Genomic DNA, 20957 nt, shown 5'->3' with positions numbered 1-20957 from the left:
CGGAAAACCACTGGCTCCAGAATGAGTAATAAGGACAAGGGAGAGTTTCAGAACTCAAGTCTTGTGTTTTGGGATCAGATAGTAATCCTCCACACTAGCACTTGAAAACTGTTTTATTCATTTCCCCAACACAAAGTTTTTTATTGTGAAACATTCATTAGAAATCTTTGTATGCAAAGAAAAGTCAGGAAATGTCCCTGACTTCAAGAAGCTCAGAGTCTAATGGAGAAAACATACAAGTACTTGCAGTCTTACTTAAAGTCCTTTGTTCAGACCCAGACTGTGAATTCTGATTCTGGACTCTTTAAGCCACCACCTCCTCAGGTAGCCTGACCTGCCTGCTCCATGGGGAGGGACAACCTGACCTGGGTGAGTGAGTTTGTCCTACTCGGCCTCTCCAGGGACCGGCAGACCCAGGCTGGGCTGTTTGTCCTGTTTGGGGCCACCTATCTGCTGACCTTGCTGGGCAACGGGCTCATCCTCGTACTGGTCCGGCTGGACTCCCACCTCCAGCTGCCCATGTACTTCTTCCTTGGCAACCTCTCTATAGTGGACACCTGCTACCCCTCCAGCGGGGTTCCCCAGATGCTGGCGCACTTCCTCCTGGAGAAGAAGACCATCTCCTCTGCCCGTTGTGGTACCCAGCACTTCTTCTCCCTGGCCCTGTGGGGGGGGTTCAGTTCAGTTGCTCAGTCATGTCTGACTCTTTGCGACCCCATGAATCACAGCATGCCAGGCCTTCCTGTCCATCACCAACTCCCAGAGTCCACCCAAACCTATGTCCATTGAGTTCATGATGCCATCCAACCATCTCATCCTCTGTCGTCTCCTTCTCCTCCTGCCCTCAGTCTTTCCCAGCATCATATAGACTATATAGTGAAGTCGCTCAGTCATGTCCGACTCTTTGTGACCCCGTGGACTGTAGCCTACCAGGCTCCTCTGTCCATGGGATTTTCCAGGCAATAGTCCTGGAGTGGATTGCCATTTCCTTCTACAGGGGATCTTCCCAACCCAGGGATTGAACCCAGGTCTCCCACACTGTAGACAGACGCTTTACCATCTGAGCCACCAGGGAAGTCCTAGCATCAGGGTCTTTTCAAATGAGTCAGCTCTTCGCATCAGGTGGCCAAAGTATTGGAGTTTCAGTTTCAACATCAGTCCTTCCAATGAACACCCAGGACTCAGGGACTAAGTTCTCACTGCTGACAGCGATGGTCTATGAACACTATGTGGTCACCCCGCTGCACTGCGGAGCAGCAATCAGTCCAAGGCTGGCAGTGGTCTCTTGGCTTGTGGGCCTGGCTAATTCTGTAGTGGAGAGGCAGTCACCATGCACTTGCCCGCCTGTGGGCACTGTGTCCTGAACCATGTGGCCTGTGTGGGTGTTGCAGTGTTCCCTCCTAGTGTTGAGAGAATCACGGGGCCCTGGACACCAGGCAGGACTTGGAGAGAAATACCAATCAGTAAACAGACTTTTGTCAAGCTCCACTGTGTTCAATACACCATGCCAGGTGCTGTAGGAGACACACCCAATCTAATATGAAGTCCTTCCCCATAACCTGGGGATTATATGAAAAGATAAAAGGTAAATACCGAAAAGAAATTGCAACATAATTCAGTAATGGCAAAGTACAGTTAGGCAATATTTGGTTAGCTGCCAAATATGAGATAGACATTAAAGCCCATGGAATTCACAAAATTCCCTTATGAAGGAAAAAAAAAATATAGCTGGTTTGCAAAAGAATGATGGGGAAGGAAAAATTAAAATGGCCATAGAAAATGGTAGAACTTGGACAGATGAGAGAGTAGAGAGAGAGTTCATTCTTGGCTCAAAGGGAAATGATGCAAGCCAGGTGAGGAGATAGAAAACACCAAGGTCTGTCTGGGAAAGAGTGAACAAACCAGTTTGGATAGAGCAAAGGTTTCATTTTGGGGAGTCAGTGAAGAGGAGGTAAGGCTGGAAAGTGGGGGTGGTGTGCATAGTAGGGCTTTGAAAACAAGGCCATGGAATTTGCATTAGAGGCAATAGCAAGACAGCACAGTTTTTGAAGTCAGGAATAGCACACCTAATATATAATATTCTAGAAATTATCGTCTTCTTCTCCACCAGGCATGTTAGACTAATTGAGACAAACTATTTTCTTCTTTTAGTCCAGCAAACTCTCTATTTCATGCTTCACTAGTGGGAGTAAGTGAATCAGCTGTTTATAATTCAACTTCCTTTATTTAGGGCAGACTATAAGATAAGGTTGAAAGACCAAGAGAATTGGGAAGCTAGGGGACACAGACCAAAAGTTATTTACAATAAAGAGAAATGTTAGAAATAAAAATGAATGATCAGGTCCTGAAGTTGATAATTGAACAGAGGTTATAATGATAGATAAAGCACCTTCTATTTTCCTTTTTTTAATGGAGAGGATAACCATGCCATCTGAGTAACAGCTGAAGATCAAGCAAAAATAAACAGAGCTTACTTGGTGTTTTATTTAAGTGTTAGCTCTGATGACAACCCTGTTTTTCTGTCTTGGGTTAGACAACAATCCCCTGGTTAGGTAGGTCCTGCCCCAGTTCGGAGGGATTTGGAGTTTGTTTTTCTAATGTCGGTTCACAAAATGAGTCTGACTCTCACCAAGGCACTAGCCCAGGAAAGCCTTCAATTTCTTTTGTCATGGAGAATAAATCAGTGCATGAACCCCATGAAAACAAAATTCAGGGTCCAAAATGGAAGCCAGATTAAGAGAATATTTCTGGAATCACTTAGAGACAAGGGAGATAGCAAACATAACATCTGTCTGGACCCACCTGGAAACTTCCAAGACAGAGGGTCCCCTGACTTCAGGACCTCCTGCTCATTGGACACAAACCCAGTCTCTTCTACTGAGAACAAAATCTCCTCCATAGCATTCTCCGCTTTACACACTCAAGACCAGAAACACCGCTAGAGAGCAGGGCTTCTTAGTCTGGAACTCACTGACAGGTTTGGGGGTCTATGAGCCCCCAGAATTGTGTTCTAGAGTGGTGTCTCATCCCTTTTTTATCATTTCCTGAGGAAGCCCTGCTGGTGCATGCCTCTTCCCAGCCACCCACCCCCCACCAGCTCTATGCCCGAGTCCTCCTGCTGCACACTCACAGGACACCATGGTCTCCCATCCTCACACTGTCCCAGTTTGTCATGACATGCTCCCCTGAATGACTAGACACTATTCCCGACTCCCCACAGGACTGAAAATTCCATGGGGTAGAAGCTTAATCTGTGATACTCACTACTTTATCCCCAGCTCAGGGTGTTGTCTACAGGTAAGCACTCAAAAAATATTTGTTAACTGATACATTCTCAAAGAATCTGTGGCCACCACAAAAGGTTAACAAATGCCAATTTATGTATTGAGTTTTAACATGTTTTTAAATTTTGGAAAATATGTTTTATAAAAGCTTCAGTAGTAAGCTGTGATTTTTGCCACTGAGTTATAAGACGGGGGCGGTTAGACAAGCTTCCCTGACATTATAGAATTGGACTTGCGTGCATGCTAAGTCACTTTAGTTGTGTCCAACTCTTTGCAACCCCATGCACTGTAGTCCACCAGGCACCTCTGTCTGTGGGATTTTCTAGGCAAAAATACTAGAGTGCGTTTCCATTTCCTTCTCCAGGGGATCTTCCTGGCCCAGGGATTGAACTCATGTCTCTTATGTCTCCTGCATTGGTAGGTGGGTTCTTAACCACTATTGTCACCTGGGAAGTCCATGGAATCCAGTTCATTTCAGTTGAGTCACTCAGTCATGTCTGACTTTTTGCGACCCCATGAATCGCAGCACGCCAGGCCTCCCTGTCCATCACCAACTCCCGGAGTTCACTCAGACTCACTTCCATCGAGTCAGTGATGCCATCCAGCCATCTCATCCTCTGTTGTCCCCTTCTCCTCCTGCCCCCAATCCCTCCCAGCATCAGAGTCTTTTCCAATGAGTCAACTCTTCACATGAGGTGGCCAAAGTACTGGAGTTTCAGCCTCAGCATCATTCCTTCCAAAGAAATCCCAGGGCTGATCTCCTTCAGAATGGACTGGTTGGATCTCCTTGCAGTCCAAGGGACTCTCAAGAGTCTTCTCCAACATCACAGTTCAAAAGCATCAATTCTTTGGCGCTCAGCTTTCTTCACAGTCCAACTCTCACATCCATATGTGACCAATGGAAAAACCATAGCCTTGACTAGACAAACCTTTGTTGGCAAAGTAATGTCTGCTTTTGAATATGCTATCTAGGTTGGTCATAACTTTTCTTCCAAGGAGTAAACGTATTTTAATTTCATGGATGCAATCACCATCTGCAGTGATTTTGGAGCCCCCCAAAATAAAGTCTGACACTGTTTCCACTGTTTCCCCATGTATTTCCCATGAAGTGATGGGACCAGATGCCATGATCTTCATTTTCTGAATGTTGAGCTTTAAGCCAACTTTTTCCAACTTATCATAAAAAAAAATTGCCCAAAAAGAACATGTGATCATGGGTCCACCAATCTGATTTCCCACTGATCTAACATGATTTCTAACACTTTTTTTTTTAGTCTTTTCAATTTTCAATATAACAGCGTAGCACAGCAACTTTACAAAATAAAATATAAAGTCTAAGGGTAACAGCTATTGTATAGTAACACTCATTATTCCATTATAATCTCATCCTTTCTCCTTTATTTCTTCAAAGGAAAAAGATAGAGAAAAAATAACTTCTAGTTCTTTTCTTACTTCCTCAGCTGATGTCAAAATGCTACTTAAGTAAATTATTCTCTTAGTCACACCCTCTAGTGAACTTGCAGTGGTCTTCTCCAGCATTAGACTTCCTTCTCAGTGATTTCTTATCCATCACAAGTGGCTTTTCTTTATCTCAGTCACACTTAGCCTATTTGCACTGCTTGGCAATTCAAAAAATTGAAATAAAGAAAAAAAAATGATAAGAGTCAGAGAAAGAGAAAGAAAGCTTGGTCTTTCCTGGTGGCCAGAAAACTCCTTGTCACTCCCTGTTTCCTCTACTATTTTCATACTGATGAAGATACAGAAAATAATTTTTAAAAATAACATTAACTATGTATTATTATAATACTACTAACAAGTTATGATGAATACTGTTAATATGTCATACACATATATTACACATTAAATCTTTGCAATTATTCTAAAATTAGTTTTTGTTGCTCAGTCACTAAGACATGTCCAATTCTTTGCAACCTCATGTACTGCAGCATGCCAGGCCTTACTGTCCATCGCCAACTCCTGTAGGGGTTTGCTCAAACTCATGTCCATTGAGTCGGTGATGCCATCCAACCATCTCATCCTCTGTCGTCCCCTTCTCCTCCTGCCCTCAATCTTTCCCAGCATCAGGGTCTTTTCAAATGAGTCAGCTCTTCGCATCAGGTGGCCAAAGTACTGGAGTTTCACCTTCAACATCAGTCCTTCCAATGAACACCCAGGACTGATTTCCTTTAGGATGAACTGGATGGATCTCCTTACAGTCCAAAGGACTCTCAAGAGTCTTCTCCAACACCACAGTTCAAAAGCATCAATTCTCCAGTGCTCAGCTTTCTTTGTAGTCCAACTCTCACACCCATAGATGACTACTGGAAAAACCATAGCCTTGACTAGTCGGACCTTTGTTGACAAAGTAATATTTCTGCTTTTTAATATGCTGTCTATGTTGGTCATAACTTTCCTTCCAAGGAGTAAGCGTCTTTTAATTTCATGGCTGCAATCACCATCTGCAGTGATTTTGGAGCCCCCAAAAATAAAGTCTTACACTGTTTCCACTGTTTCTCCATATATTTGCCATGAAGTGATGGGACTGGATGCCATGATCTTTGTTTTCTGAATGTTGAGTTTTAAACCAACTTTTTCACTCTCCTCTTTCACTTTCATCAAGAGGCTCTTTAGTTTTTCTTCACTTTCTGCCATAAGGGTGGTGTCATCTGCATATCTGAGGTTATTGCTATTTCTCCCGGCAATCTTGGTTCCAGCTTGTGCTTCCTCCAGCCCAGCATTTCTCATGATGTACTCTGCATATAAGTTAAATAAGCAGGGTGGCAATATAGAGCCTTGACATACTCCTTTTCCTATTTGGAACCAGTCTGTTGTTCCATATCCAGTTCTAACTGTTGCTTCCTGACCTGCATATAGGTTTCTCAAGAGGCAGATCAGGTGGTCTGGTATTCCCATCTCTTTCAGAATTTTCCACAGTTTATTGTGATCCACACAGTCAAAGGCTTTGGCATAGTCAATAAAGCAGAAATAGATGTTTTTCTGGAACTCTCTTGCTTTTTTGATGATCCAGCAGATGTTGGCAATTTGTTGTTTGTTTGTTTGTTTGTTTTTAAAGTGTCTGACCTGTGGCAGATTCATTTTGATATTTGGATGTTGGCAATTCGATCTCTGGTTCCTCTGCCTTTTCTAAAATCAGCTTGAACATCAGGAAGTTCATGGTTCACATATTGCTGAAGCCTGGCTTGGAGAATTTTGAGCATCACTTCACTAGCGTGTGAGATGAGTGCAATTGTGTGGTAGTTTGAGCATTCTTTGGCATTTCCTTTCTGAATGCAGGGTAAAAAAATTAGTGGAAACTGTTAACAGTTTTCATATTGTACTATAGCTGCATAAGATGTCATTACTGGAGAAAGCTGGCTGAATAGTACATAGGATTCTACTCTTTTTGTAACTTTCTGTGAATCTACAATTATTTCAAAATAAAGATGCTTTTAAAAATTAACATTAGAATCAAGAATAAAGTAACACAAAAACATTGAGGGTGGGGCAGTGTTTGCCATTCACATCAAATAATAGAGCTAATTTTGCTAAGATATAAAGAGTTCTTACAAACCAATAAGAAAAAAAGCTAGGACTTCCCTGGTGGTCCCGTGGTTAACAGTCCACCTATAATGCAGGGGACATGAGTTCAATCCCTGGTCTGGGAAGATTCCACATGCTGTGGGGCAACTAAACCCATACAACTACTGAAGCCTGCCATGCCCTAGGACCTGTGCTAAGCAACAAGAGAAGCCATTCCGATGAGAAGACCACACACAGCAATGAAATCCAGTCCAGCCAAAAAGAAAGAAGAAGAAAAAAGCCAAAATCCAAATTCAAAATTAAACAAAGATATAGGCTTTCCACAGAGAATAAAAACAAATGGCTCTACACATATAAAATAATGATAAACCTTACTCAGAATAAGTCTTGCAAATTACAACTACACTAATATGCCACCTTTTACTGATTGGCCAAAAAAAATGAAAAGAGTAAAAATAAGCACACTCATAAATTGCTAGTGAGGAAGCAAATTGATCGAAACCTATAGACAGCAATATATCAAAATTAGAAATGCACACACCATTTGACCCAATAACTCCATTTCATGGACTTTATCCTATAGTTAATTTGTACAGGTGCAAGAGCCAGTCAACATTGCACCATTGCTATCAATATTATAATAGCAAAAGACAGGAAGCAAGTGTAACTGACCACAAACAGGTAACATTTTTAAAAATGGTGGTACATCTGAAAAAGGAAGGAAATGTATGTGTGTGCATTTGTGTACATCTCCAAGATTCATGTTAAATTTTGTTAAAAATTTAAAATTTAAAAATTGTTAAACAGCAGCAGTGAGGTATAGAGAAGCGTGAATCATCTACAACCATCTGTGTAAAGGCCACAGGTGATAGGTAGCAACTCAGATGGCTAGTTGGTTGCGAAGAGTCAGACGTGACTGAGCGACTAAGCACAGCACCCGGAATACAGTAGTTTGTAAGTAACTTAGTTGAAAGGTTTGTTAGGTATTCGGGGCTTTCTGTCATAGAATAAAATATTTTTAAAAGGACAGACTTGAAACTGTTAAGAATACCTCAGAAGGGGAAAGTAGGAGATTTTTTTTATATATACTCTACAGTACTTTTTGAATTTTTAACAATGTAAACATATTACCTATTAAAAAATAGTTAAACCTAAAGTGTAGGATAATTTGCCCAAAGATTTTAGTTCATGAGTGTACATCCACTCAGCAGCATATACCCTGATCAGTAAGGAAACTATTTTTACTCTCAGAGGAAATTAAAATTTCTATAAGGAATCCAGTTGCAGGTTAGTCTCTGAAATAGGCACATTGATATTTTAGCAAAAATTTTTTATATTCTGCCTTAGAGGCACCTAACTCTAATTAAAATGTTTTTCCAAAATTATCTCTTGAAACTTCTGCATAGTAATTGAAACAAACTGTTTTAAACAAATAGTTAAACATAAGATTTAATGGGGTGATTCTTAAAAAAAAAAAGTTAAACAGTTTTGAACACAAACTAAGTGAAATTCTTTATATTTTTTTCAGAACAAAAAGTACATGTTTATTTAATTCATGTATTTAATTCACATGTGACTTTGAGACATTTGCTTTAGGAAAAAGTTTGAGACAATCTGAAAAAGAAGAAAAATCACAACATGTGATTCCAAAGGAAGAATAAACATGGGAAAGGTCTGGCTGTCACTTAGAGAAAATCAAAACCAGAACAACAGAAATATTAAGGAGAATATGCGTTGTGAAGAAACCTAGTAGTTTTACTAAAGTTAAAATCGAAGTATCCAAGTTTGATAAGAGAAAAAGAATCTCAAAGAAAGAAGGACCATTAGGTCTCCCAGCCCAGGCCACTGTTCACCGCAATTACTGTCCTTTGGGGCTCACATAGTGACCATTACATTATCCTCAGGAAGGTCACTGCTTCCCCAGCCACATACTAGTTCAGTAACAGACACGATTTTTCTTAATTTCCCAGCAGACAACTGAGATAAGATAGTGCAGTTAAGGGGCTTCCCTGGTGGCTCAGCGGTAAGGAATCCACCTGCCAATGCAGGAAACACGGTTTTGATTCCTGGTCTGGGAGGATCCCACGTGAGAAGCCCATGTACTACAACTAGAGAAAAGCCCGTGCAGCAACAGAGATCCAGCACAGCCAAAAATACAGAAATAAATAAGATTACTTTTTTTAAAGATAGTGCAGTTAAGACTTTTTAACCAAAGGCTTCCACATAACAGAGGGGATACAAAGAGAGAGTAACACAGAATTTTTATATTCTGACCTTCTGGATGATGCTGGCTCTCTGGGACCTCTAGGGCCACATTTTAACAGTGTTCCAGGAAGAAATTATACTCAAAGAGTTCCCAGATTTTACTCCCCTCCTCTCCTTCCCAAAGGAGAAAGCCCACAATATGATCCAACAGATATTGAGGACATTGTCATATATTTGGACTGTGGCTCTGTCATCCTCACCTGAGCCTCTTCTGATGGATTGGTTAAGGGGATCACACCACCTCAACCACCTAGAAGCCCCTGGCCAACAAAATCAGCTGCCCAAATGCCCCCCGAAGCCTGAGGTTGCCAAGGATGAGGATAAAGGGATGGATGGATGTGCACGAGTAGGTAAAATTTGCCATGGCCAGTACCAGTCACTCTCTGAGGAGCAGAACCCTTCACCATCGATGATCAGGGACATGAAAGACAGAGTATAAAGAACAAGGAAGGAGACTAGTGACTTCAGAGCTCTGGTGTGAGCCTGGCCACTGGGGTCCTGCAGGCTGTGAGCACTGTGCTGCATCCTCCATGCGTGTCTCCTCAGAGAGTCAATCAACAAAGCAATCGAGACCAGAAAAACAGAGCCAGGAATTGAAAAAGTGATCAGTTTCAGGGGCAGGAAATAGTACATTTCCAGAATCCTGTTCCACTGATAGTAGGTCATATTCCCGAAAGGTTTTCTAGTGAAGGACTCTTTATACAAAGCGTGGTTCCCCCCAAAAAACAGTAGGGTGACAATGAAGGAGGTGAGGAGAGAGCCCAGCAAAAGCCAGGGCACTGACCTGGGGAACCTCCACTTTAGCCAGAGGAAGCCAGGGTGGGTGAAGTTAGCAACCTTCATGCAGAAGAGGACGCTGAGCCAGGAGCCAAACCAGGCGGTGACAGAGTTGAGGAAGTCCCAGGGTAGACCAAAGAACTGCCGGGCGGGACCACTGCAGTAGTTGACCAGATGCAGGAAATAGTAGAAGTTATTCCCCATTCCAACCCACTGCAGGCAGAAGCGGGAGAGTCCCAAGCTAAAGAGGATCAGGTCAGAGGGGAGCAGCCTCCCACGTCGCACCCATTCTCTGCTCAGCACCAGCACAATGAAGCCATTGGCCAGGAGGCCCAGGATACACAGCAGGACAAAGAGCAGCATGAAGAGGACTGTGAATGCTGGATGCATCTTGGCCCGTCCTCCAGTCACCACCCCAGGCCTTGGTCCCTGGCCTCCTGCCTCCTCCATCCACAGTCCCTGTTTCAGGGAATGTGAGAAGAATCCCTCTTTTCTGGGGATGCGAGAAGAAAGCTCAGGCTCTGCATCTGAGCCAGAGCTCCCTTAGAAGGAGGATGCTCAGGCTTCAGAGGAAGGTGATCTCAGCTCAGTGAGGATGCAAATTTCCCCCCGGGCTCAGTTACCATCAGGCCCACTGACTCCCCCCATTTGCCTTCTCTGGTTTTACCTGCACGTGGCCATGGTTAGTGTCAACGTGCAGGGTTGTTCAGGGTGTCTGTGACTGAGTTCTGAAGGAGGGACTTTTCATGTACTGAGGTATGGGGAAGTCATTCTGGCTTATCCATGATTTGGCTTGAAATTTACACCAACTAGAACGGCCTGTTGTAGGGCCTGTCAGACATGCATGGTATACCTACTTTAAGCATTAAAAAAAAAAAAAAGAGTGCATTTACCAGATTGTCTAGAATGTCCACTTTGAAGATAGGAATAAAGACCCTGCCCCCTTCCTAGGATGCCAGTGTTAGTTACTTGTTTAAAAATGAGGGTCCCTTCCCAGGAACCAAGGACATGCTGACTCACTGTGTACATGCTAATCTTCCTCTCTGAAAATTTGAAGGAATGTACCCCTGTCGTATTTGATGTTTGTTCTCTGTTCTGATAAGATAAAAACTGTGATTCAGGCATCTAAAATGGAGCTGGGTAGCCACCGTGGATGGGATTTCAAACACATTCTTGCTTCGCCAAGAACTTGAATTTTATGAACTATATCAAATTCAAAGGACACCAACAGTGGTTTTCAAAACAGTATCTGCTAACAACTGCCAACTGCAATCTTAACCGTCTCAAGGTTTCCCCTTGCAACCATTTCAGAGCCCAACCTATTTTTGCTTAACAAGCACTATTCCTAGCCAGTTCCAATCTTAATTCTTGACAAACAATTTATGTAACTTAGTGGATTTTGCCTATATACAAGCTTCTCCCATATTTTAGTCCAGAGGAACACAATCCAAGTGCTTCTTGAATCTGTGTCTCCTGGACTGTAGTCCTCCGTTTGGCTTGCATAAAATTCTTTTCAATTCTTATGATAGACTGTTTATTGATTCTGTTGACAACCCCATCCCTCTTATTCCACCTTTGGGCCCCATAAACACATCTCTCCTCATCGGATCTTTGCAAAGACATTAAGTATATGGGCAAAAACTCATATGGCCAAGACCTAGGAAAGTGGTGATGCTGGAGGAATATATCCCCAGTTGAGTTTTCCTGCTACAGATCTATTCTCACCTATGAGCAGTCATCCCTTTCAAGGTCAGATTCTTTGATCCACCTTTCTACCAAACCTCTTATTAAATCCTTCATGGACCCTGAAGTGTTAATGATTGATAATGGTTTAAGTGGAGTTTGTTTCCAGTAAGAGAATTTCTTCCTTTGTTGTGGAATTGAGGGTATCTGCTTCTTGCTGGGTGTCAGTTGAAGGCGCCCTCAGATCCTGGTGGGCACCCTCAGTCTTTACCAAGTGAACTGTTTCAACATAACAGCTCAAGCCAGCAAAGAGAGCCCCTAAGAGAAGAGCTGGCTAGAAAGATGTGGGTTAACTACCATAACATAATCACGGAATGACATTCTATCACTTCTACCATATTCTATTAGATAGAAGGAAGTTGCAGTCACCATGGACCCTCATAAGAAGAGGGTTCCACAAAGGTGCACTTTCCAGGGATGAGAGTCCTGGGGGCCAATTTAGAGCGTGCCCCCCACTGAGATTCCTTAGCTTACTGGGCATATGTGAGTCCTGCCCTCCAGTACCAACAGTGAAGAGAGATGTCTGAGAGACCATGTCGAAAAATAAAAATGTATTATTGAGTAAAAATATATTCGAATCGATCTATAGTCAAATGTTTTTGGTTTAATAATACTTCAAATTGGTCCTTCCTCCATGTTTGTTTAAAACTTCCTTAATGTTGTGTTTCCTTTTGTAATATGACTTTTTCATGAAAGTGCCTTTAGTCATACAAATAATGTGACTGTTGTTACCACCACAGGATGAATGAATTATTGTGTGAAAATAAAAACCCCATTGAAGTGGGATGAATGTGCATTTTTCTCACTCTTAGACCTATAGTTTTTGCTCATTCATTCACTCAAAAAATACTTAGTGAGCACTTATATACACAGGGCACCTATTGTAGTCAGTGGGGATATAGCCGTGAGCCAAAGAGAAAGGATTCCTGCTTTTATGGAACCAAGGGAAGACAACTGACAATAAGCAAACACCTGAACAGGATACTTTCACACTGTAGTCAGTGCTTTGAAGAAAAAGAGGAGTAAAATCGCTGAAAAACAGGTGGAGAAAAAAATGTTGCTCCTTTAAACCTATAGGCTGGGGAAGGCTTTCTCAGGGGATAATGTGAGGGATCAAACAAGCAGAGCCTTTGCCATGGGGAGCTGGCTGTACTCATAATACTATCATACCATAGTTTTATTCATTCTCTTCTACTATTTCTTCCAACTTTATTCAGCAAGGGAAACTTCTCCAGCCAGAAAGAAAGAACTCTAGCGTGTCATATGAATTTACTTTTCACTCTTGTCAAACAGGTCATCCCAAGATCGCTTCAAGTCACAAAGCAGCCTCAAGCCAGAAATTGGACATTTCAATGCAGTAGATGAAAACTAGACAACTACAGCTTCGACCCCTCTGAGACTGGCTGATGCAGATGGAGACTGGTAAAGGAGCAGGAAGGGTCCTTTTCGGATTAGAACCAAAGTAATCTGGCTTTGGCCACCTCGTGCGAAGAGATGGCTTGTTGGAAAAGACCCTGATTCTGGGAGGGATTGGGGGCAGGAGGAGAAGAGGACGACAGAGGATGAGATGGCTGGATGGCACCACCGACTCGATGGACGTGAGTCTGAGTGAACTCCGGGAGATGGTGATGGACAGGGAGGCCTGGCGTGCTGCGATTCATGGGGTCGCAAAGAGTCGGACACGACTGAGCGAATGAACTGAACTGAACTGAACTGAATCTGGCTTTGTGTTTCCCAGGCCTGGTGGAGGTTTAATGCTGACTCTCTTCCTCACGGGAATTTTCAGGACTCTGGAGGTTCCCTACTGAGCCCTCTCTCTGCTGTTCTGTGTGCTGGGGCAAAAAGTCTCTATTTTGAGTCATCTCTAGGACTCCTTCCTCAGTTTCAGGGAATTCACCAACAAGAGTTGCAGCTGGAGCTTCCACACTCCACTGGACAGCCCTGGTAATCAGATCTCAGGACACCCTCACACACAAGCTCTCCTCTTGAGACCCACAGCTGGCCATTAACCCTGCCCCCCAGTCCTAATGTAGCCATATTCTCCTGACTCTGTCCCCAAAATCACCCAGCTTTTTTCTCATTCTCTGAGTCCTACAGGCAGAAGCAAGACCCTAGTCCGTTTCCCAACAGAAGAAATAACCCAGTAAGTTTTGTGCGTGGCTGCATGGAAGCTCCCGACCACCACCAGGTTCAAGGGGAGGAGGAGACATTCCTAGTCTTCTTTGGTGGAATATGGAGTTGGACTCAGAGTGTAGGATTTTCTAAATATTTCTCACAAAATCTTCTCTCTTCTACTGTCTCAACTCTTTTATTTTATCAAAGAGTTTCAAGACTTATGAAAGGCTTATGTCCGTTTCCTTTGAACATCTGCATACTGTGAACTGGCAACTCAGTCTGAAATCTCCTTTCATTAAATCTTTGCACCTGGTAGAAATTTCAGCCTTTAACATGCTGTTATTTAAAGGACAAGATCAAGAAAGTCATGTGGTCAATGGTAAGAAATTTGGATATCATCCACATGTAACTGAAACCATTAGAGGGTTTTAAACAGAAGAGCAGGATAACTTATGTTTTCAAACATCTTCTGGACTATTATGTAAAGAATGAAAGAGGCTAGAGTGGAAGAGAGCAGTAAGAGACTACTGTCTTAAACTGGGTACAAGCAGAGGGCTTGTCCTTAAGTGGAAGCTTTGGAGGTGGTAATCGGGCATAAGATGCTGGCATATTTGCAAGGCAGATCTGATAGGATTTTTTGATATAGGGATGAAAAAAAAATCAGGGACAAATCCTAAACTTTTTATTTCAGCAACCAGGAGAATTTTATGTAGCCTTTTACCTAGAGAAGGAAATGCAACCCACTCCAGAATTCTTGGGAAATTCCATGGACAGAGGAAGCTGGCAGGCTACAGTCCGTGGGGTTACAAAAGAGTCAGACACAACTTAGCAACCAAACAGCAACAACAACCAAGATGAGGAAGACTGAGAGAAGAAGTGGAAGAAGCTGTTTTGTTTATGTTAAGTTTGAGATGCCTATTAGAGATCTGAGACGAGACCTGAAGATGACAGTTGAAATACAAGTCTGGATCTCAGCGAAGATTTACGGCTGGAATAACGAGTTTGGGAGTCATCACCACTTATGTGGTATTTAAAGCCATTAAACCAGATGAGATCATGTAGGTGAAGAACGTAGACAGAAATAGTTAAGGTGCTGAGAGTAAGCCTTGAGCCCTTCAACTTTTAGAGGCTGAAAGCCGAAGGGTCCAGCAGAGGAGGTTTGGCTGAAGCAAATATCAGGGAGGGCTTCCATTCCCTGAGTTCATGCTCAGGGACAAGTGGAGGGCAAACAAACAAGTGCGGAGGGCCATGTGGAATGATAAACATGCTAAAGAGATTCTAGCTGTCCAGGGTGATCTGCATCAAGGGGTTGTGTGCTATGCTGTCTGGGAAGATGCCCTAAGGCAGACGCTGTTAGTATGTTCTAAGCTTGAGAGGACCTCTGGTTGGGACCCACAGTTCATAAAGAATGTCAGTGTTGAAACTAGCATCTGCTCTGTACTTTACCTGCAGCCTCAGCAGAGAAGTCCTATTTATCATTCGTCCATTCAATGAAATCCATTTAGCGTGTAGCATGTACTGTCTGTCAGGTGCTAGGACAAGCCTGGAGGTACAAAGATTCAGGCAGTCTTGAGAAGGAAAGACAAGTAGACATATAATGATGGTTTAGTGTAATAAATGATAAAATAATAACTAGTATTTACTCAGCGCTGCTTGCATGCTAGGTACTGTTCTAAGTGCTTTATAGAAATTAATTCTTTGAAACTCATTAAAACCTAGTGAGTTTCAAAAATGATGCTGGGACAACTAGGTTCCACATTGTTGGTGTTTAGTCTCCAAGTCTTATCCGACTCTTTTGTGACCCTGTGGACTGTAGCCTGCCAGGCTCCTCCATTCACGGGATTTCCCAGGCAAGAAAACCAAAGTGGGTTGCCATTTCCTTTTCCGGGGGATCTTCCTGACCCAGGGATAGAATCCACATCTCCTGCATTGGCAGGTGGATTTTTTACCACTGAGCCAATGTAACTTACAACATGATAAATATGAAGAACACTGCTACATTATATATTAAAGTCATTAAGAGAGTAACTTCTAAGAATTCTCATCACAAGGAAAAACTATTTTTTCCATTTAATTTTATATCTATATGAGATAATGGATGTTTACTATACTTATAGTCATCATTTCATGACGTATATAAGTCAAATCATTATGTGATACACCTTAAATGTATACAGTGCTATATTCAATTATATTTAAATAAAACTGAAACAAAAAAATGGATCAGGACTGAATAGTTATTTCCCCAAAGATAATATACTAACAATGGTATATGGCTAACAAGCACATGAAAAGATGCTCAACATCACTAATCATTCAGTTCAGTTCAGTTCAGTCGCTCAGTCGTGTCTGACTCTTTGTGACCCCATGAACTGCAGCATGCCAGGCCTCCTTGTCCATCACCAAGGAAAATGCAAATCAATACCACAAAGAAATGCCACTTCACACTCATTGAAATGGCTACTAGCAAAAAAAAAAAGAAAAACAAAGGTAGAAAATAACAAATTTGATGAGAATGGGGAGAAATTAGAACCTGTATGCTCTGCTGGGGAGAGTATAAAATGGTGTAGCCACTATGACAGTTCCTTAAAAAATTAAAAATAGAATTACCACATGATCCAACAATTCCACTTCTGAGCATACACTCAAAAGAATTGAAAGCAGGATCTCAGAAGATTTTCGTACTCTCCTGTTCATAGCAGCATCATTCATAAAAACTCAAAAGCAGAAATACCCAAGTATCAATGGACAGACTAATGGATTAAAAAAATGTGGCATTTACATACAATGAAATATTATTCAGCTTTTAAAAGGAAGAAAATTGTGACATACAATGAAAGAACATTGAGAACAAGCTAAGTGAAATAAGCCCATCACAAGAAATCAAATAATGTGTAACTAACTTATATTTAGTACCTAAAGTAATTCAATTCATAAAGATAAAAGTAGATGGTGATTGCCAGTGGCTGGGGGATGGAAGTGCATGAAATGAGGATTTTTTTGTTTGTTTAATGGTTATAGAGTTTCAATTTTGCAGAATGAAAGAGTTCTGGAGATTAGCTGCATGACAAGATCAAGATCAAGGATCAAGTGAAGTCGCTCAGTCGTGTCCGACTCTTTGCGACCCCATGGACTGTAGCCTGCCAGGCTCCTCTGTCCATGGAATTTTCCAGGCAAGGATACTGGAGTGGGCTGCCATTTCCTTCTCCAAGAGATCTTCCCGACCCAGGGAGCAAACCTGGATCTTCCATACTGCAAGCAGACTCTTTACCCTCTGAGCCACCAGGGAAGGTTCAGTGAAGCTGCATGACAATGTGAATATATTTGATACCACTTAACTGGACACTTAAAAATGGTTATAATGACCAATTTTATGTTATGCATTTCTTGCCAAAATTAAATTTTTTAAGTAAGCAAATTTTTAAAAAGAATTTAAGTGACTACTTCAAGGTCACTAGAGGAAGATTTTCGAGTGAGATTTTCTCTTTCTGAGTTCTATTCTCTGTCCCCTTACACTCTGCTCTCATCTACTCGGCACCTCTGCACACGCAGCTATAAGAGTGAAAGAGCGAGAACTAAGGTGACGTCACCAAGATGATGACAGAAGAGGCTTCTGACTTTCCCTCCCCCCATGGATACAACAAACATACAACTGTACCAGACCAATCCCTTTGAAAGAAGCCCAGAAACTAGTTGAATGACTCCTACACATTGGGTGACTAAGAAGATACCTATGTGGAAATGGGTTCAACAGGCTAAGACACTCTCTCACCAGAAACCCCATCCCTGGCATAGTGCCTTATAATAACAAGGGAGCCCGCAACTACCAGCTTCCCCCAAAAGAACAGAGTTTGGAACGCACATCTAGTGCTCCAACTTTTCAGGCTGCCCCTCCGAGGCACGGGGCCCCCTCAAATCACCTCATTCTGAGGGCTAATGTGACTTGGGTTCACAAGTCCCACAGGATGGCAGCAAACAAAGCGGTTGTTAAATGGTCACACGAGCACTTCCCATAGCTATCTCTGGGCTCAGGGCAGAGGGAGCCTTCTCAATAAATTGTGCTGTAAAAACTGGATAGCTGCATGCAAAAGAATTAAATTGGGCCCCCATCTTAAACCATACACAAAAGTCAACCCAAAATAGATTAAAACTTGAATTTTAAGACCTAAAACCATAAAACTCCTAGAAGAAAGCTTTGGGAGTAAGCTGTTTGACATTGGTTTTAGCAATAATTTTTGGATTTGCCAGCAAAAGCAACAAAAGCAAAATTGAACAAGTAGAACTACATTAAACTCAAAAGCTTCTGCACAGTAAAGAAACGGTCAACAAAATCAAAAGACAGCCTATGGAATGGGAGAGGATATCTAAACCATATAACCCATAAGGGGACTATCTAAAATATGCAAGGAACTCACACCTCAGCAGTTAAAAACAGACACTCCAACTTAAAAATGCATAAAACCCCCAAATAGACATTTTTTCCAAAGACGACTTACATGAAAAAGTACTCAATATCACTAGGCATCAGGGGGAAATGCAAATCAAGGCCAAAGCAAGATATCACTTCACACCTATCAGAATGACTGAGAGTGTTAGTTGTTCAGTCGTGTCTGACTCTGAGACCCCATGGACTGTAGCCTGCCAGGCTCCTCTGTCCATGGAATTCTCCAGGCAATAATACTAGAGTGGATAGCTATTCACTTCTCCAGGGGATCTTCCCGACCCTGAGATCAAATCCAGGTCTCTTACACTGCTAGGCAGATTCTTTACCGTCTGAGCTGCCTCAAAAAGTTAAGAAATGACAAATGCTGGCAAGGATATGGAGAAGAGGGAACCCTTGGACACTGTTGGTGAAAACGGATATAGCCACTATGAAAACAGTATGTGGATTCCTCAAGAATCTAAAAATAGTACCACCTTATGATCTATCAATCCTATTTCTGGAATACATATCTGAAGTAAATTACATCATTGACCTGAAGAGATAACTGTACTCTTGTGTTCATTGCCAGCTATTCACAATAGCCAAGGTATGGAAATAACCTGAGTGTCTGTGGATGGATGAATGAATCAAGAAAATATGATATAGATATAAAGATATATACATATATATACAGTGGAGTATTAGTCTACCTTTTATAAAAAAAAAAAAAAAGAAATCCTGCTATTTGTAACAACATGGATAAAACCAAAGGGCATTTTCCTAGCTGAAATAAGCCAGAGAAAGACAAATACTGTGTGAACTCACATGTGGAGTCTTTAAAAAAAAACATTGAATTTGCAGAAACAGAGAGTAGAATGGTAGTTCCCAAGGGTTGGGAGTGGGTTACATGGTAACAGAGTATGAATTTTCCATTATAAGATTAATAAGATCTGCATGTATAATATATAGTCACATGGTGACTAGAGTAGGTAATGCTGTATTGTATAATTGAAATTTGTTGACAGTAGAACTTAAGTGTTCTCAAGAACAAAGGTAAGTATACGAAGTGAGAGATATATTAATTAACCTGATTATGGGAATGCTTTCACAATGTATGTTGCTGTTATTGTTCAGTCACCCAGTCGTGTCTGACTCTTTGTGATCCCACGGACTGCAGCACTCCAGGTCTCCCTATCCCTCATCATCTCCCAGAATTTGCCCAAATCCATGTCCACTGTACTGGGGATGCCGTCCAGCCATCTCATCCTCTGACACTCTCTTCTCTTTCTGCCCTCAATCTTTCCCAGAATCAGGGACTTTTCCAATGAGTCATCCATTCGCATCAGATAACGGAAATACCGGAGCTTCAGCTTCAGCATCAGTCCTTCCAGTGAATATTCAGGGTTGATCTCCCTTAAGAGTGACTGGTTTGATCTCGTTGCTGTCCAAGGAACTTTCAGGAGTCTTCTCCAGCGCCACAGTTTGAATGCATCAATTCTTTGGCATTCTGCCTTCTTTACAGTTCAGCTCTCACAGCCATATGTGACCGCTGGGAAGACCATAGCCTTGACTATACAGACCTTGGTCAGCAGAGTAATGTCTCTGTTTTTCAACACAATGTCTAGGTTTATCATTGTTTTCCTGCCAAGAAGCAATCGTCTTCTGATTTCATGGCTGTAGTCACCACCCGCAGTGATTTTGGAGCCCCAGAAGAGGAAATCTGTCACTACTTCCACTTTTCCCCTTCTATTTGCCATGCAGTAGTGGGGGTGGATGCCATGATCTTAGTTTTTTTAGTATCTAGTCTTAAGCCTGCTCTTTCACTCTCCCCCTCACCCTCATCAAGAGTCTTTTTAGTTCCTCTTCACTTTCTGCCATTAGAGTGGTATCATCTGCATATCTGTGGTTGCTGATGTTTCTCCCACCTATCTTGATTCCAGCTTGAAACTTGTCCAGTCGGGCATTTCTCACAATGTCCTCAGCATATAGGTTAAATAAACAGGGTGACAGCAGACAGCCCCGTCATACTCCTTTCTCCATCTTGAACCAGTCATTTGTTCCATACAGAATTCTAACTGTTGCTTCTGGACTGGCATACAGGTTCCTCAGGCGACAGGTAAGATGGTCTGGTATTCCCATATCTCTTAAGAGCTTTACAAAGTTTGTCATGATCCACATAGTCAAAGGCTGTAGTGTAGTCGATGAAACAGAGATAGATGTTTTTCTGAAATTTCCTATAATCCAGCGAATGCTGGAATTTGATCTCTAGTTCTTCTTTCTTTTCTAAACCCACTTGGACATCTGGAAGTTCTTGGTTCACGTAATATTGAAGATCAGATCAGATCAGTCTCTCGGTCATGTCTGACTGTTTGTGACCCCATGAATCGCAGCACACCATGCCTCCCTGTCCATCACCAACTCCCGGAGTTCACTCAGACTCATGTCCATCGAGTCAGTGATGCCATCCAGCCATCTCATCCTCTGTCGTCCCCTTCTCCTACTGCCCCCAATCCCTCCCAGCATCAGAGTCTTTTCCAATTTGTCAACTCTTCGCATGAGGTGGCCAAAGTACTGGAGTTTCAGCTTTAGCATCATTCCTTCCAAAGAAATCCCAGGGCTGATCTCCTTCAGAATGGACTGGGTGGATCTTCTTGCAGTCCAAGGGACTCTCAAGAGTCTTCTCCAACACCACAGTTCAAAAGCATCAATTCTTCGGTGCTCAGCCTTCTTCACAGTCCAACTCTCACATCCATACATGACCACAGGAAAAACCATAGCCTTGACTAGACGGACCTTTGTTGGCAAAGGAA

At 42.2% G+C, this 20957-nt stretch overlaps 1 protein-coding gene and 1 pseudogene across 1 annotated transcript; one reads left to right on the top strand and one right to left on the bottom strand.

Moving 5' to 3' along the window:
* The first annotated feature begins 345 nt into the window (after positions 1-345).
* On the top strand, positions 346-1543 carry LOC109558012 (olfactory receptor 2F1-like; annotated as a pseudogene).
* Positions 1544-9023: 7480 nt separating this feature from the next.
* LOC109558171 (taste receptor type 2 member 41) lies at positions 9024-10387 on the bottom strand. The gene is given in 2 exon segments (XM_019959618.2): positions 9024-9443; positions 9446-10387. Coding segments are annotated over 2 exon segments (975 nt in total). The 5' UTR covers positions 10317-10387; the 3' UTR covers positions 9024-9339.
* Positions 10388-20957: the final 10570 nt, after the last annotated feature.

This window comes from Bos indicus, chromosome 4 (genome assembly GCF_029378745.1).
Source record: "Bos indicus isolate NIAB-ARS_2022 breed Sahiwal x Tharparkar chromosome 4, NIAB-ARS_B.indTharparkar_mat_pri_1.0, whole genome shotgun sequence".
Lineage (NCBI taxonomy): Eukaryota > Metazoa > Chordata > Mammalia > Artiodactyla > Bovidae > Bos > Bos indicus.
Note: the sequence above shows the minus strand (reverse complement) of the source record. Positions and strands in the feature narration are given on the sequence as shown.